At 34.6% G+C, this 17,390-nt stretch overlaps 1 protein-coding gene across 8 annotated transcripts in view; it reads right to left on the reverse strand.

The window, feature by feature from the left end:
• Positions 1 to 216: 216 nt before the first annotated feature.
• Positions 217 to 17,390, reverse strand: part of LOC139700018 (ceramide phosphoethanolamine synthase-like) — a 57,867-nt gene continuing 40,693 nt past the window's right edge. For 3 of the 8 annotated variants that reach the window (XM_071598448.1, XM_071598451.1, XM_071598450.1), the window contains 7 exons: positions 15,662 to 15,823; positions 15,109 to 15,200; positions 14,836 to 15,022; positions 14,605 to 14,751; positions 13,651 to 14,223; positions 1,870 to 1,992; positions 217 to 1,779 (listed from right to left, as the gene is read on the reverse strand). In XM_071598448.1, the coding sequence (XP_071454549.1) occupies positions 1,657 to 1,779; positions 1,870 to 1,992; positions 13,651 to 14,223; positions 14,605 to 14,751; positions 14,836 to 14,937 (1,068 nt within the window). In that variant the 5' untranslated portion in view covers positions 14,938 to 15,022; positions 15,109 to 15,200; positions 15,662 to 15,823 and the 3' untranslated portion in view covers positions 217 to 1,656. The other 5 variants (XM_071598449.1, XM_071598453.1, XM_071598452.1 and 2 more) reach the window with 5 other exon arrangements.

Raw genomic sequence — 17,390 nt, forward strand, 5'->3', positions numbered from 1 at the left:
CATCCCTGTGAACTAATGAACAAAATAAGGTTTTCTCTGAAAACTATATCACACTGTCACTATTATTTACCACATCAATAAACCAAAACCAGATTGACACATTTTAATCACCACTGATAGTCAACAAACAGGAATTTCATAAATGAAATGTTATATCAAAGTGGCCATATCAAATATTTAAAAAAGGTTTCCAGACATAAATAATAAACATAGCAATAGAGAATTTATATGAATCTTATTGAAGGAAAACAGTACACATTATGGTGCAATTAGTCTTATTCATCTATGCCCATAAATTGCAGGAAAAATAATTCATGGCAACAAAAAGACCATACTTTCAGTTCATTCATCACCTTATAGACATATGCAAACCAAAACACGTTTAAAATATGTTATAAAAAGAAAACACAAACCGAATAAAATTTATAAATGCATAACTACTGTAGTAAGGTGGTGTGGATCTTGTTACTGTCATTAAAATCCAATGGGAAGCTGAAAACAAACTTTAACCTGTCACGTTAATCACCCCAATCAAAATAATTTTAAAAACAAAGTAGACATTATGAGCGCAAATTTCCATGCTTCATTTGGAATTAAGTTACATAGAGAGCACTTGATTTATTCAAGGTGATATCATAGTTAAAATATTTAATTCTTTCAGTCACCAATTTTCATGGCTTATATTTAGGGTTCTTCAAGAATCATTATATTCACCATTGATATTTTAACAGTTTTTGATTTAGCATTTCCACATTTAAAACAACACTAGAATTTAAAAAAATTAAGAATCTTTCCTTACAAAAATGAATCTCTTGTATGAAGATATGATTTTTTGAAGCAGGCCCCAGACTCATACAATTGAAAAGCGACAGCTACTTATTTATTACTCTTTATTTTCCTTTCCCTTGTGTAAACTTTCTGATTAAATTCAGCATTCATTACAGACATCAACTCTCCAAGTGCAGGGGCAGGGGTATTACTGCTTTCTCCAAATCTCATGAATATCTTTCATCTGAGAATGTGCATGACTATATGCAGCTGTGGGAATTTAGGAATTTTAAAGAGTGGTAATAATGAGGTGACTTTATAAATATGAAATTCCAATGCAAATTTTATATTGTAACAATGGAGTCAAGAGGTTGGTAACTATTCAGAGAGATCAATGAATCACGATACTACTGAAAGATGGATACCAGTTAACACACAATATTCCTTGAATATAATGTTAACACTACAGTCATCACATTCACTTTAACGAAGGCAATCCTGTGAAAAATCAATTAAAAAAAATAAATTCATGAAAATGAATTAAGAAGTTTAGCAACAAATATTAATTGATACTTATGTTCTGTGCAAAGAATTATTCACATTTCACCTTCATTAATTCTTCCAATAGAAGTTTGTCAACTTTTAGATTGCAAATCACTTGGTGAATATTGCCCTTAGAAAAAGTTCTCATTCATAACTAATATGAATAGTTGCAAATATATGCATAAACAATTATATGCATATTTAATAACATTTATATGATAATCACACAACTACTGCCAATGTGAGTCAATATGTTTACTACCAATGTTCAACTTGTAATGTAAAACTCATTACATATCTCAACAGGGCATTTGTTTTTGTGGTACATATTGTATTTACAAATATTTATGCCTCCACTCGCTCTGCAGACATTATTAAACTTCTAGCATAATGGATATGAGCATTTGTGACTGTGGCGAGAACAAATAGAATAACAAAACCCGTGTATTGAGTCCACCTGAGGAATTCCTGCATAAAAGAAATAAAACTAATTAGTAAATAGGATTTAGCAAATGACTGAATATAATTTGCATGCTCTACATTGATTTAACTACTTACCCAGAGCTTGTCCATAAAAACTGATATAAGAATTATCTCTAACATAGCCTGGGGATTACATACTTTCCAGAACCATGCAATTATCCATAAGGATGATGATTTAAAGATTTCTAGTTGGAGAACCTAAAAATTGAAACATCCATTAGTAATTTAAAAATTACAATTGATGCCACCATATTTATGATGTGTAAATCAAAGACTGCATATTCAGATTAATACATTTGACACTTATGCAAAATGAATATGCCTTGAAAATGCCATTCTGCGTATTAAGGTTTACCTTCTGGTATTACTGAAGTACATAGAATTTTGAGAGCTAATGATGTAACTGGAAAACATTTAGATTTTTTTCAGGGATGATTTAAAAAATTGATACTGGAAAGTTCTTAATAAGCCATAAATATTTACCATGCCTCTTCCCTTCCTGAACTCTAACAGTTGATCCCCTAAGTAATCATTTGACCTCGTCTCTATCCGTTTATTGATGATCCTAAGAAGCATTACGGTGTGTGAAATCAAGCTCGTTATTCCATAGTCCTATATATAGACGCCTTACCCTTTTTTGGGATGAAAGCTGACGTGACAAACTCCTGGCCAAATTCCTCACCCATAAATACTATGAATTAACCCATAAAAATCTTTCGTTCCACATTTTTCTACACTCTGGTGATCAGGAGGGATGTTATCTATCCCTACAGCCTTATTTCCTTTTCCCTATTTTTCCTTTATCCCTAGTCTTATTTCCTACAGCCTTATTTCATCTCCTTTACTATTTTAGCATCAAGTATATCTGGTCGGGACCTTTTCTTCATCTACATTATTTTATCCATGTCTACACTTACTGACCTAATACTATTACTAAATAGCTCCTCTTTGAATTCTTTCCATTTCTCCTTTATCTTTTCTGGCTAGAAAATAATTTTCCTGCCGTAGCTTTAATAACGTCCACATTTTTCCTTCACATTCCTGATAATGCTTTCACCTCCTTGTACAGGGCAACCTTTTCATCTGTCCTCTATAAAAACCCTTCACATACTCATACTGCATCCTCCACCAAATATCACTTGGTCAATTAATTTCCCACCTCAGTTTACCATTCAACTCTTTGTGCTTAATCCTTTTTCTATGTTTACATCTTCCATTTCCTCCACTTGTCTATCTTTCTAAACATCTTATCTTCAATCCATATGATTTCTTTATCTTTTGTTCCTATGGCATCATTTGTGGCTTTCAAGGTCCCTTTTTTGAAATGTTTTAATCTTCCTTTTACTTTACCCACTTCTCTGTCCTTGCACATCAATTTTTCCATGGCTTCCTAAACCTTATTTCTTTCATTCTTGTAAATGCTTCAGCATTGTTTCTTTTAATCTGTATTACCTTTTTCATCCTCTTGAATCCGAGGCTAACAGTTATGTTATAGATTAATATAAATTGTGTTTTTGTTTTTATTTAATTTATGTAACATGTTTGGGTAATTATTTTCACTATTTTTTAGACTTTTGTATTACTCAGAAAAATTTTTTAAACCTCATAGGCTGAAATACAGTATTTTGGACATGCATCCATGCCTTTTTATCAAACAAATATGATTTTAATTGTGTCATATATCAGTCAGAGTGGTGCCAAGTTGATACACCTCCTTAAGTCCTGCAACTCTTTTTTACTAACAGAGGCACAACACAAGTGGCTGTGTTGGTTTACAGAAAATGAGTCTGCTACCAAGGAAAGACATGCAGATCTTATTATTCATGAGAATTGGCTGATGAATCCAATTTAAAACCTTCCTTACAAAACATAACAGTAATTTTAAATGCTACATGTATATTAAACGTTGAGTTAAAACTACTCAAGTTTTCCTATCAAATACATGTATCCCAGGTGTTTAATAGACATTTTAACCTGCCCAGAATGTAAAAAATAAAATATGTAAGTTAACAACCTGTAGTTTCTGCCAAAAATTCAGTTTACTCCTTTACTTGATGGTATTAGGGATGTTCCAACATTAATTAAACTTTATTGATTTATGATTACTCCCAGTCGTATCCATAGCAACAGTAGCAACTGCATACCAGACGAATAAGGAGGCATGTTTAAGATATAGCATTTTCATAGACACTGCTAATTTTGTCTCACTTTTCAGGCCATGCATTCACCATCTTTCATATTTCATTCATATTTTTTACATATTTTATAACTTTCATTCTTATACATATCTCTATTATATGACACTGCAGTCCATTGTGAGAATTGGTTTGTTCAATTTTAAAATACGTGTAATGTCAGTGTATATTTAAATGAAAGTTTCGGGATTACACTAACAAGTATTCACTTTTTGTATCTTAATTAGAGAGAATATAAAGTGTTTGTAGTATGTACTGAGAATTTTTTGTGGCCATTCCGGTGGATGAAGAGTAGAGCAACACAACCAGACATTTGAGTGAGTAACATGTTTTTTCTCAAAGGGCAAGTTAAAACAGCTGAAATGGTACTGCAGTGATAGGCGTATTTTCTTTTAAAGGTAATATTCATGTTTCTGCTTTATGAAATACTATGAATATATTATCAAAAAGAGGGGGCGATGGTAAATTATGCAATGCTTTCTTGGAATTACTTCAAATGACTCACTTCATGAGAATTAGTGAATCAAATACAGCGAGTGACCTGTGATCTACGGATGGTACCGGTAACATATTTTTTTATTGGAAATGCCTCTCAATGATTTCATTCCAGTAAGACGGTAACCATAAACAAAATAAAGACTTAAGATAAAATTGCACTAATTTTTTTTAGATATTTATTCAAAACTGCAGTGAACGTTTATCTTTGGAAATATGTTACTATCCATAAGAGGCTAACAAAACTCTAAAGAGGCAGGTACAAATTTATGGCATTATACCCCTAGTAAATCCCGAAATTAAGGATTAAAGTTATTTTCATTGAGGGATGCTATAAACTACAAAGGAAGCCATGAAGCTTACTTAGGAAAGTAGCTGAAGGGATCATTTCAAATGAGAAATTGTTTAAGATGTGGTAAAAGAATTGATTAGTGTAATGTAGCTGCAGAAGACTGGTTTACTATCAATGAGCTAGTTTCAGATCTTGTAAAATTTAACTGACTTACTTATGAGGGAACAGTGAGGAAAAACAGAAGTAAGCTTCCAGTGTGTTTTACATCCCCTCAAGGTAATTAAACACTTTTACCTCACTGGTTTTCTAAGGCATTACATGGTATGACATTGTGCAATACACACTGAAAGCAAGAAAAAATGTGCCTTTGTTTTCAACATTGCCTGATGTTGCCCTTTGCTGAAATGACAGGTAACGTGACAAAAACAGAAATAATAACTTTTTATAATGCTATAAAATTTGGAGTTGGAATACCTTGTGGTAAATGTACCTGTATGCATGACCTACTCAAAGATGAGGAATACCAGAGGGTGGCCATTGGCCATGGAACATCTTAAGAAACATTATCAATTATACAATTTGGCATGAGAATGGAGATAAGAGAGCTGCAGACATTCATGAGACAGAACCAGGGAATATTGAGTTCAGACCTGGAAGTATCAAAAGGGTAAACAATGATGAAGATGAAAGAACAAAAGAGGGAAAAAATATAACAAGAATAAGAAATTACATTGGCAGTAAAAAAATGATCGAATGAGAAGGCATAGGCGCATAACCTATGAAAAATTTACTTGTTTAGAGCAAACAGGTATTCTGTTGTTTTCATTACTACATGTTCCATAATAAAAATGTTTGGGTCCACATATTTAGTTGAATATACTTAAAACAAGGTCGCATATGTATCAAAATTAAAATATGATATCGTAGGTTCATTGATTCAATGACTATTCAAACTATTCTGAAGTACTGGATAACAATTATTTGTTCAATTAATACCATGTTTATGGATTCTTTCGAAAAATTCTTATAGTGGCCACACAAGAATTTGTGGTCCAAATATGGACATAAGAACATAAGGGTTAACAATGAGAGCTTGAATATGATCCTAAAAAACATAAAATGATTGGAATTAATCATTTAAACATGAAGTAGATGGTTTGTATAGAGAGGCATCAATAATAAGGTGTAATGAGAGCAGGGAAAATGGTACAATAAAGAAGGAAGTAAGGCTGGGCTGCTTGTCATCACCCTTAACATTGTTTATGTGAGTATACAGTATACAGTGTATATAGTATGCAGCAATGTGTATATTGAGTAGGCAATTGACAAGGTCAAGGAAAAAAGATCTTATGGACATATGGAGAAAGGATAAGTATGCTGTGACTATCGGACGATATACCTATACTAGAACAGAAGAAGGAAGACCTGGCAAAGTACTCGACGATATGGAGAAGGGGATGAAAAAGTATAAACTAAAAATAAATAGGATTAAAACCACAGAATGATTGGCAGTCAAAGTAGGGAAGAATATCTCCAATTAAGATTATGGAGTGAGATACCAGAAAAAATGGAAGAGTTTTTCTATTTAAGCAGCAAGATCACTAGCAATGGAAGAAGCAATCAAAACAGGATAAAGTTAACAGCACAAGAATTGCAAAGACGGCAGTTTATCTCAAGAGAAAACTACAAGCAGCAAAAAGTACTAACATACACATACATAAGGAAGCTTCATCAAAACTTATTATTGGAAACTTTTTAATATAGATATGAGATTCGTACAATATGAGGAGTAGAGGAAAGAAGATTCAAGGTGATAGAAACATGGTGCTACCAAAGAATGACAAAAATAAAATGGACAAGCATTTGATACTAAATGAAGTATCTCAATAGTTTCAGCCTCAACTTTGTGGAAGTTCATTTAGAATAAATGAAAAAGAAAAACTTTGTTCCAATCCACCACTTTCTTTCAGGTACGACTAGTTTTGACGCTATGGCGTCATCCTTGGCGTACCTGAGGATGATGCCGTAGCGTCGAAACTAGTCGTACCTGAAATAAAGTGGTGGATTGGAACAAAGTTTTTCTTTTTCATTTATTCTAAATGAAGTACTTTGAAGAGTGGGCGGATGGAGAAGCCTATGAAGGACACTTATCAGAAGAAGAGAGAAACAAACTGGACCATGTCTGCATCATTAGGCTTAGTGATGACCATAATTGCAGTAAATATAGAGAAGAACTACTGAAGAACACCAAGACTGAATGATGAGAAGCATGTTACAAAATAATTTGAAGAGTTGCTGCTAACAAACCCTTTGATTGTTTACCCACGATGATGATTAGTAAGATTTTACAGACAGAAAAAGGCATTGTGGTTTTCAAGAAATAGTAAGGCCAAGACAAACATTAAAGTATCATGGCATAAACTTGAGCAGGTAGTATTAACTAGGATCATTAAAAAAAAAGAGAGAGACAATGACCGTTTACGGATAGATCACTTTAGATTCAGAAAGGGGTGAAGTACCAAGGCAAGAGATATGTTAAAGCCACCGATGAAAAGGAATGCAGAATATAATCTAGTTGGATTTGCATGCTTTATGGATTCCAAAAAGATATCTGACAGAGTATGAAGGACACAATTAACAAACATATTACAGAAGACTGGAGTGAATTGGAGAGGGAGGCATCACATCCAAAACCTGAATTTGTATCTAAGGAGAGTACAGAACTGAGAAGCAGGGAGGTAAGACAGCTATCCACTTTCTATTTTTCACCATGTACTGGCAGAAATGCTATCAGATATGGGAAGTAATAGAAAAAGGAAAGAAAGGAACTGGGAAACTGATCAACTCAGATGTTCAGGTGGCCTAGCTTTAGTTTTCCTACCAGCTACGTGGTTGTAATCATTCCTGAGTTCACTCCAGAATTAATGTGGTATGCGTTGAATGAAAATAAATCATAAAAAAGGCAATGTGAGGCAAAGACAAACATTAAATTAGCCTGGCATAAACTTGATCATATTACACCTATTTGAGGATGCTTTTAACAAAGGGCATAGGGATAAAAACTTTATAAGGAGAATTGTGAAGAAGGTGGGGACTTGATGACATAAGATGACTAAAGTAATGTATTAAAGAAACTATTTGTGAAACTTTAATGCGGGCTGTAGTTTAATCGGACCAAAACTTGATTGTTTAAGGCAAGAGGATAACCATAAATTGGAGTGGATTAAGTTCTCTGGGGTTTCCAGGCAGGTCAGGTTATCAGCGGCCGATGTTACAATGGCTAACTCTGCCATTGTTCTTGGGACTTAAGAGTATCATGTTGAGTTTACCTAAACCTGGCTGGAAGCCCAAGAAAACTTCATCCTTACCCTTTGCTAGGAAAACACCAGATCTTTCATAAATTGGAGTATTTTGAGCCATAGATTTGGAGAACAATGGAAAAGATAAAATGGACAGAAAGTAAAACAAATGGAGAATTTATCAGCATGTAGGAGGAAAACATGTCTTTGGGAGAACTTCGAAGGTGGAAAGTAAGGTAGATGTAGGTACACAGAGTTAAAGAATGATGTTTTTGTAGTTTGTGGTCTTGGTTTTGGAGCAATTAGTGTCTTATTAAACAGGTTTTTAAGGGGTAACAGCGCTTAGTCCTTGGGTTAATCTAAAACCTACCATGAATAGACTGCTATTAATAATTATTTTCTCTACTGGGGAAGGTAAATTGTGTAATTTTACACTCTGATCATTCTATAATTTCCTATCACAGCTAATCTTCTGGTGAAAGGTTTTGAATGCACCCTGAAAATTATTATGCAATGCCATAGTCATCTTAAGTTGTAGATTTCATGAAATCATTCTTCAGATCTATGTTGTTCAATAATTCCAATAATTTTTTTCTAAGCCATTGCTTCCCCTTAACCATTTCTTTCATCATTCCATTGCTATCCCTTCTTTTCCCAACAACTTTCCCCTTATGAACGAAATAAATTAAGTCCATGTTTTATTTTCCAATCCAGGTTCTGAATTATAAAAGAGTCTATTTCAAGCATTATGGACTTCACTGAGTTTTTTAATTCATAAAATCAACTACCACAAAAGATGCTTGAAAATATCATGCTCAACCTTCCCTTTTACCCTAGCAAGCCCAAGTAATTAATTATACCCCCCTACATCCATTTTATTTTCTCCACTCCTCAAATGTATATTACAAGCCTCCAATCTATCATCTTTCCTCAAAGACCAAGGATTGGAAGCATGGACAACTACAATCCAATTTAAAGCCTTCAGTGACCTTTTCTTTACTTATTACCATTAAATTTGCCTTCAATTCCCTATTCTTAACGAGTAGTTTCTCACTACTACAACTTACTTCCTCTTATCCTTACAACTGAAAATTTTTAGATGTGCACTGGACATATTAGACATGTTTCACTAGATGCTTACTTAATTTCCTCCTCATTCTTAGCCATTCATTTACCTAAGAATCTGATTACTTGCACTTTGTAATGGTTTTCTCAATTCCCTGTTTCTAAAACTAATCCTCTATAATATAAATGACCGCAATACCTAGACTAACTGAATCAATTAAAGTTTTGTCATTCATTAAAATCTAATCAATGACAACAATAAGCAGTTTTAAAAAATGCTTGCATGAAACATTACATCCACATTATACAAGCAGATGATTCTATTAAAGTAACTATCACAGCATCTCACACAGTTACCTGCACCTAAAAGACTTTATTAGTAACCAATTGATTAAGTTAGATTTCTTCCTTATTTAATTTACTATCACTAGCCCTTTTCTAGTCTCTCTTACAATTTCCTCAGGGTGTATGCCAAAAAAGAAACAGATCTTTTCTCCCTAATACTTGCAATACCCACTTTGATACCCCAAACACAACCATCACTCGAGCAGGCTGAATTATTCCCAATATTCCAAAGAAACTGCGGGAGATGCCGCAACAGTAACTTTTAACGGAGTCATCCGCTAATGTGCATTTTAATGCAACAATTTCAGAGCGTAAAAATCATTCGCCTTGACTGGGACTCGAACCCAGATCCCTCAATATCCGGTCGAGTGCTTTAGCCACTTAACGGACGGACGCCTCGGTAGCTTAAGTGGCTAAAGCACTCGACCGGATATTGAGGGATCTGGGTTCGAGTCCCAGTCAAGGCGAATGATTTTTACGCTCTGAAATTGTTGCATTAATATTCCCAATATTTTGAATAAAATCCAAATTCTTCCAGTCAACTAGTATTTTACAGTTTTTTAATTAACTTTGCCCAATCTGTTTGGTCAGACACTTTTCAAAGTTCCCTTAGCAAGCAAATACATCCTGATACATCCTGATTGCATTCCATATTCCTTTCCTAACATTAACACCAATGGTATGTATAATAAATGTGAAACTCCAATAGCCGTAAACAGTTTACCTTTCTAAACAAAGTAAAAATGAAATTAATTGGCTAGCGCCACAAGTCAAGAAGGGTAAAAGGTAAAAAAGGATAATGAGGTAGGTAAAAGGGGTAAAAGGTAAAAAAAAGAAATCTTCCCTTCTTGACTTGTGGCACTAGCCAATTAATTTCATTTTTACTTTGTTTAGAAAGGTAAACTGTTTACGGCTATTGGAGTTTCACATTTATTATATATTACTAGCCGTAAGAGCTCATTTCTATCAATACCAATGGTATGGTATGCTTTTCTTCTTAATACGAGGGTTGCTATTTATATTTTGAGCATTGACAACACTAGGCTTCAGGCGTCACCTGATGTTTCCGCCTGGAAGTTTGTCCCTTTTAACGCTAACTTTCTTCAGAACATTTTGTCATTTGACCATAACGTGTATTGTTTACAGTGACTCGAAAATTTCGTCTCAGTGAAAAAATGGAGTGTAAACACTTTCATTTTTTATGACTTCGATGTGGATTATCAATACAGACAGGGATCAACTTTTGGCGATGAAGCCCCATTTTTTGCCACTGTGAAAAGCTGGTATAACGAATTCCATCATGGCCACCAATCGCTCAACAACGAAAGTTATGAAGGTCGTCCAAAATCAGTTGTTGTGCCAGAAAACATTGACGCTGTGCAAGAACTAGTAAAGGAAGATAGTCATGTGACTTATCGTGAAATTGAGGTATCCTTGGGATTAGTATGACGGGCATCAATAAGATATTGCATGAACATTTAGCTCTGAAAAAAATTTTCTTGCGTTGGATCCCGCATAATTTGACATAGGCTCAAAAAGATGTTTGTGTCAAATGGCGCACAGAAATTCTCAAGAAATGTAATTGCGGTGCATCAAAAGCTGTGTATAACATCTACACAGGCGACAAATCTTGGATCTATGCGTATGAGCCTGAAACAAAACAGCAATTCACTGTATGGGTCTTCCTCCAAGCCAAATCTGACAATGTGATTCGTACATGAATCACATCGAATAATGATCGCCTATTTCTTCGGAATAACTGGACATGTGGCAACTGTACCATTAGAGCAACGTAGAACCGTGACTTCTGAATGGTACACGAGCATTTGTTTGACACAAGTGCTTGGTGAAATATGGAAATAAAAGCGGCAACAAAGGATCATTCTGCATCATGACAATGCAAGCTCTCACAGATCGGCTGCAAGAACTACCTATTTGACTGGCCAAAAGGTCGAATTGATGGCCCGTACAGTCCTAATTTAGCACCAAATAACCAGCTGACCAAACCTTGTTTATCAAGAAAAAATTGCGAGGCCAACGTTTTTCAGCGCCTGGAGAAGCCGTTGATGCATTCAAAAAAATTTTTTCACAGATACCTCAAATGGAGTGGAAAAGAGTTATGAAATTGGTTCGAGTGCATGCAAAACAGTATTGATTATGATGAGGAATACTTCTAAACACAATAAAGCCATTTTCAACAATGATTATTAGGCTCAAAAATAAATAGCAACCCTTGTAGAGGCCTTCATCAAAGTAATTCTCTGTTTTCTTCTCCAATCTGCTGTTATATCCCTCTCACTGCAATGGTTTGTTTACCCACAGGGTGCGGCAACATAACTTCCTTTTTTGGAAGTGTATTGCGGTTGAAAAGTTATGCTGACACACCCTGTATTTACTCAAGCAATTTATTACCTAATGTGGGGAAGTTATGAACCAAATCAACAAAAAAAAACCAAAATCCTTGGATGTGGAAGTGAGAAGCTAAAGGCAGATATTACAATTTGGGGAGTTAAACAAGGGCAAGCGAAATTTTTCATCTACCTGGGCATCAGTATAACTTGGGATGGAAGAAGTTTGACCAGCATTAAGTGAAAAATAGCTCAAGTCAAAAAGGTATTCACAAAGAAGAGGGATGTAATATGCCCAAAGAAATGATGTTGCAAATAAGGAAGCAGTTTATCAAAACATATATATGAAGCATGGCACTCTATAAATCAGTGAAATGGTATAGATCAGAGACATGGGTTATAGGAAAAGGGGGACAGAAAAGCCTAGAAGCCTTTGAAACATGCTGCTGGAGGAGAATGCTAAAGATTGATGGGCCAAAAAAAGTGAAGAATGAGGAAGCATATAGAAGAGGAAAGCACAATTTGGAGAACTATATGGCAAAGTAGATCTAGATGCATTGGACACACCTTGAGACACAATGGATTAGTGAGAAACATAAAAGAAGGGAGGATCCTGAAAAGAAGACACAGAGACAAGTATATTGGGAAAACTAAGAAGGATGTAAAACAGAGAAACTACCACAGGACAATAGAATCAACACTGAATAGAGAAGAATGGAGTGCTATGGTGAACTAAATCAGTATAGGTTTGAAATACTGATAATGATGACAATTAATAAACTCATTTTCAAAGCTATAAATCATAATCAATTTCTTAAAACTCAACATAGCCTCAAAATTTCTCTTTGCAAACGGTTCCTTTTCATTTTAATTAACTATTCATTCCAAATGCCTATTAAGCAACCTCAAACAACTAAACAGTACCAAAACCGAAAAATGCATCACATAAGATTTACCTTCCTCATTACTAGAGCTACATTTAGAATATTTCATTCATTCCACCATTTCTACATGAGGATGCAATACATCATAGAAAAGTTGTACATCTAGTAGTATGTTTCCAACTCAATTCAATTACATCTATCATTTTAATTACAAGAAGTAACAGTACACACATTAATAAATCAACCAAATATAGAACACTGGGAGAAAAACAGGGAGCACAAGGAGAAACAGGTTTGGGGCTATGACCCTGCTGTGCACACAAAGAGTGCAGAAAAGAAAATTTTACTCCAAACTTTCCTAACTAACTTCTTCCACACGAAAAACGTGATGGCACACAACACAAGTGCATGCAGGTGCTCTGGTGGTAATGAAATAAGCATGGAAGTAATCACTGAATAAAAATGACAAAAAACCTCCACAATATGGGCCCAATACACGTCCAGTGTACTTCCTTGGTGGTATCATATGTTAGTAAGTTTCATTATCATGTAAGTATGTACTAAAATCAATCTAATATTTACATTGAAGAAAACCTATAAAGAAGGAATAAATAATAATCAGATAAGAATGCTTTCTAAAGAAATAGGTAGTAGATTCTCTTACTTATTGACTACATATACAAATATTTTCACTTTGATTTCTAAAATAACTTATATAAATTACTTGTACAACAGAATCTGTGAAGAATTTTCAAAACAAATGCTCCCATTACACGTTGAAATTTCACAAGTTCACAAATATCAACTAACATGAGAATATTGAAATGTCAATCATTATTTTACACAGTAACTCATTTTGACTTTTCTAGACAGATTTCCATTGTACAAGCCTCCCAAAGAAATGAAAGGCATGAATTAATTGAGTATTATTACCTTCTGTTCATGAGTAGAGACTTCAGTTTCTAAAAGTGAATGATAATCCCCCAACGTTTGATTCCAGAAAATGGACCCAAACAGCATCTGAAGGCCTGAACAAATGAGAACTATGACGACATTCCGCACATGGAGCACATTTGAATTTGTAACATTTGAGGTTAAGTCCAAATTGGAGCTTCTATCACTGCTTTTCAAAGTGTTGATGAGTGGTATGAGCACCTGTCCGTCCCTGTTCTTCAACCTCAATAATGAGGGTGCACTATTGGAGCATAAGAAGATGAATGCACCAAAATAAAATGCAGCTGCCCCAATGGCATCACACACACCATCCAAGATAAAACCTGAGGAATTCATGTCAAGGTAACTAATGCTGTGGTGGGCACGAGCTCTGGCTACAGTGCCATCCAAGGCATCAAGGAAGAAACGAACTTGGAAAATTATAAATCCCACTTGCCTCAAGGACAGGCGACTACTTCCAAAAAACCTTATTCCAAAAAGTGACAAAATCACATGACTGCCACTGATCATATTTGGAGTTATGAAATAAAATGTGTCACTGAAATTTGTAACCTGAAAATAAAATTTTTCAATTTGCATCAGAAACTTCATCACATAACATCATTTAAATTTAAAAAATAATCCAGAGGGAATCCATCGAACATTAACGATGGAATGGTAATTTTCAAGAAATTCACAGTGCTTACTGGAATAATTATTGATAAATAAGTTAGTGGAGCTATTATTTGGATTCTAATAATTCCTTTATGATTTTTGCTTGTTCACTTAAAATTATATAATAAAATTTCTTAAAATATATCAATTTGTATGAAAAAAGGGCACATTTTAAGACAAAGCATACCATGTTGTTATAAGACTGTGTCATCAAACCACAAGATATAATGACCAGATATAGTATTTACTCAATATGATATTGTACTGTATGCCACCCACCTTGTTAAATATGACAGCCAAAGGCAAATAAATATAATGATTCAGATGATCAAGTAACAAAGTTTTCATAGCTACTTTGGACATTGGAGAAAATGAATTTTCTTCTTGTGGAGGTATTGTAGCATTACCAGATGTTAGTGTGATTGCCTGAAATCAACAAAGTTTAATTTATATACCTAGGGTAACAAATCTTACTCAAAAATAACAAAGTTTTCCAACAAGTTCACATACCTGAATTTTGTGGTAAAAGGCTACATCCATCCATATGAAATAAATTAATGTTGATCCTGCAATTATATGCAGCCATTTATTCTCCCAAACATTTATGGCCATTTTAAAAATATTTTTGGCAATTATCTTGAAGTATTCATACGGGACACAAATGATATTTTTCTTTAATGGCTGAGCCTAAAATCACCTGCAAATTAATGAGTTACTTCGTTTATAATGGACATTTTGTGTAAAATAATTCGATCATTCAAACTTTTGGAAACTCATTCAAACCTTTTTGGAAATTATCTTATGAAACCTGTCCACAACCATAGCAAAAATACAAAATGAGCAGTAAGCGTGTCTTCAGTCTTCACAAATGACTCCTAAGTATGAGAAAAAAGAGAGTAAAAATACTCTAGAATATAATTATAATATTAAGAAAAATGCAATTTCTACATTGATAAATACCCTAAAATCAACAATGGGACTGCTACTTGCTAATGTTACAATCAGGCATGCGTATTTATCCAACATGAACTAAATATTAATCTTAACACACAAATCTAACTTAACACACAAAAGCACACTACCTAGCTTTTAGTTAAAGATAGCGTTGAAACGATAAGAACTCCAAGGAAAACACGACAAACCAACGCTGATGACACCCTCGAACAGAAGCTCCCCACCCAAAGACTTTGTATATGCCTTCTGAACGCACAGAGCGAGTGCAAGAATTCCAAATTTCCATTGTTTTGGACACATTACTTGTTTTAACTGGCATGCACAAACATTTTCCTATTTACTTAAATGCAATTATTTAATAACTAAATGCATCTTATATTACCACTAATAAATTCCTTAGGACAAGACTTATAATCTGCTGACGGAATCGTTTTTCAGAAATCCCTGAAGTGCTACTCCCGCCGCTCGTTGAGGAAATACACCCCACTGAAACCCCCTGTCACGAGGCTTTGGATAGGGGTGGGAGTGGAGGCCGCATTTCGTCCTGAAAAGAGGATAATGCACTTCAATGGTATACACAACTTTTTTCATCTTCATTGTTTACATAACAAAGAAGACATCAATACAAGTTCAATAATGGTTCTTGGGTCAGTTAGCCAACGAAACTTTTTCACAGACAGCAGTGAAGAAATCCTGAGTTGAAATGCTAATATTTCTTCAGCAGTTTTCCGTTTGACGCCAAGTTTCATGTTTATAAGTTGCGAGGTCACTACTCGTGAATGACCTCATCGAAAAACGTTGAACCCGACCTAACTGTAGTAAATACGAGCGACTAGATTAATCAATGTTCATGTGAAGAATACTCACCTCGCCATTACAATAACACACTATCAAAAATAAAGAAAGGACATGAATATTTAGGGAAATATTTCCCTCGATCTATCACACACATTTTCTTCAAGCGCTGGTTCAGGGCTTTAACACGATCCCCTTTTCGATGTTCACTTTTTTCGGCTTGCCGCAAAATATGAAAAAGTAACTGCGAGGCCTGAGCCGATTCTAAACAGTCGTAGTGTTTGTGTTTAACAGCAAAAAATGTAAAGATGCATGAAGTGGGCAAGTTGACGCTAAAGGATTCTCAATTTTACTCAAACACTCAACATACTATTATTGCTTCTATCATTTAAAACGAAAAAAATAGCATTTAATGGTGATTCTCTTTTTGAGCGAAACTTACTCAAAAAAGGAAAATTGTTAACAGACATCATATAAACCTTATTTTTTCCTTTCTTGGCACATCGGTTAGCCAATATACTCTTACGTTACGGAAAACAACAATTTTGCCATGCTTCAAAATGTTTGCCTGAATTCAGCTTATTCAATGTGAACTTACTATATCCGACCATGGAAAGTAGAATGTTTAACTGCTGTTGATTCAATGTTCCTCCTAATACTGTTGAAGAAATGTATTACACCTACATCCTGGAAGACGTCTTTCCTATGCAGTGGTCGATGCTTCTACCAGAAAAAATTCCCAACTCCATGATAAATTAGGTGTGACGTAGAAGGGAAGAGGGTCTGAGAGCACCCTAAATGGGGCTAATGCGAGGGTAACCAAAAATAGACATTATATATGTTGCTAACAAGGAAATTATGTCAACTTTTGGATATATTTGGCAATACGTCTAAACGAGTAGCTTATAATTAAAACGCAATACTCGTGATCCCAGCGATGTGTGTTACCTAATTCTACGTAAATAGAGCTTGGCCGCTTTTATAGAATTAATGCCTAAGTTTAAAATTATCCTTTACTGAAATAATGAGCAAGTTTTGCGTACTGCATTTTAAAATACTATGGGTTTGGACGAAATAGAGTGAATACAGTTTCCAAGCGTGAGACTGGGATTTAGGTAGGTGCGGATTTGGGTAAAATCACTTAAGTGGAACAATGGTATTTAGAATGCACCAAAAATCGTTACGCTACCTATACAGAGAAATGCCATTGCTGATCGACTGCGGCGAAGAGCATTGTTAAAGCTGGAAATAGGTAATTGTAACTAAAAATGAGTGACTGTTAATTTATATCGGCCCGGTAAGCGAATTAGGAATTA

The sequence above is a fragment of the Hetaerina americana genome, unplaced genomic scaffold, assembly GCF_022747635.1.
Source record: "Hetaerina americana unplaced genomic scaffold, ioHetAmer1.1.p SCAF_10, whole genome shotgun sequence".
In the NCBI taxonomy this organism is placed as follows: Eukaryota; Metazoa; Arthropoda; class Insecta; order Odonata; family Calopterygidae; genus Hetaerina; species Hetaerina americana.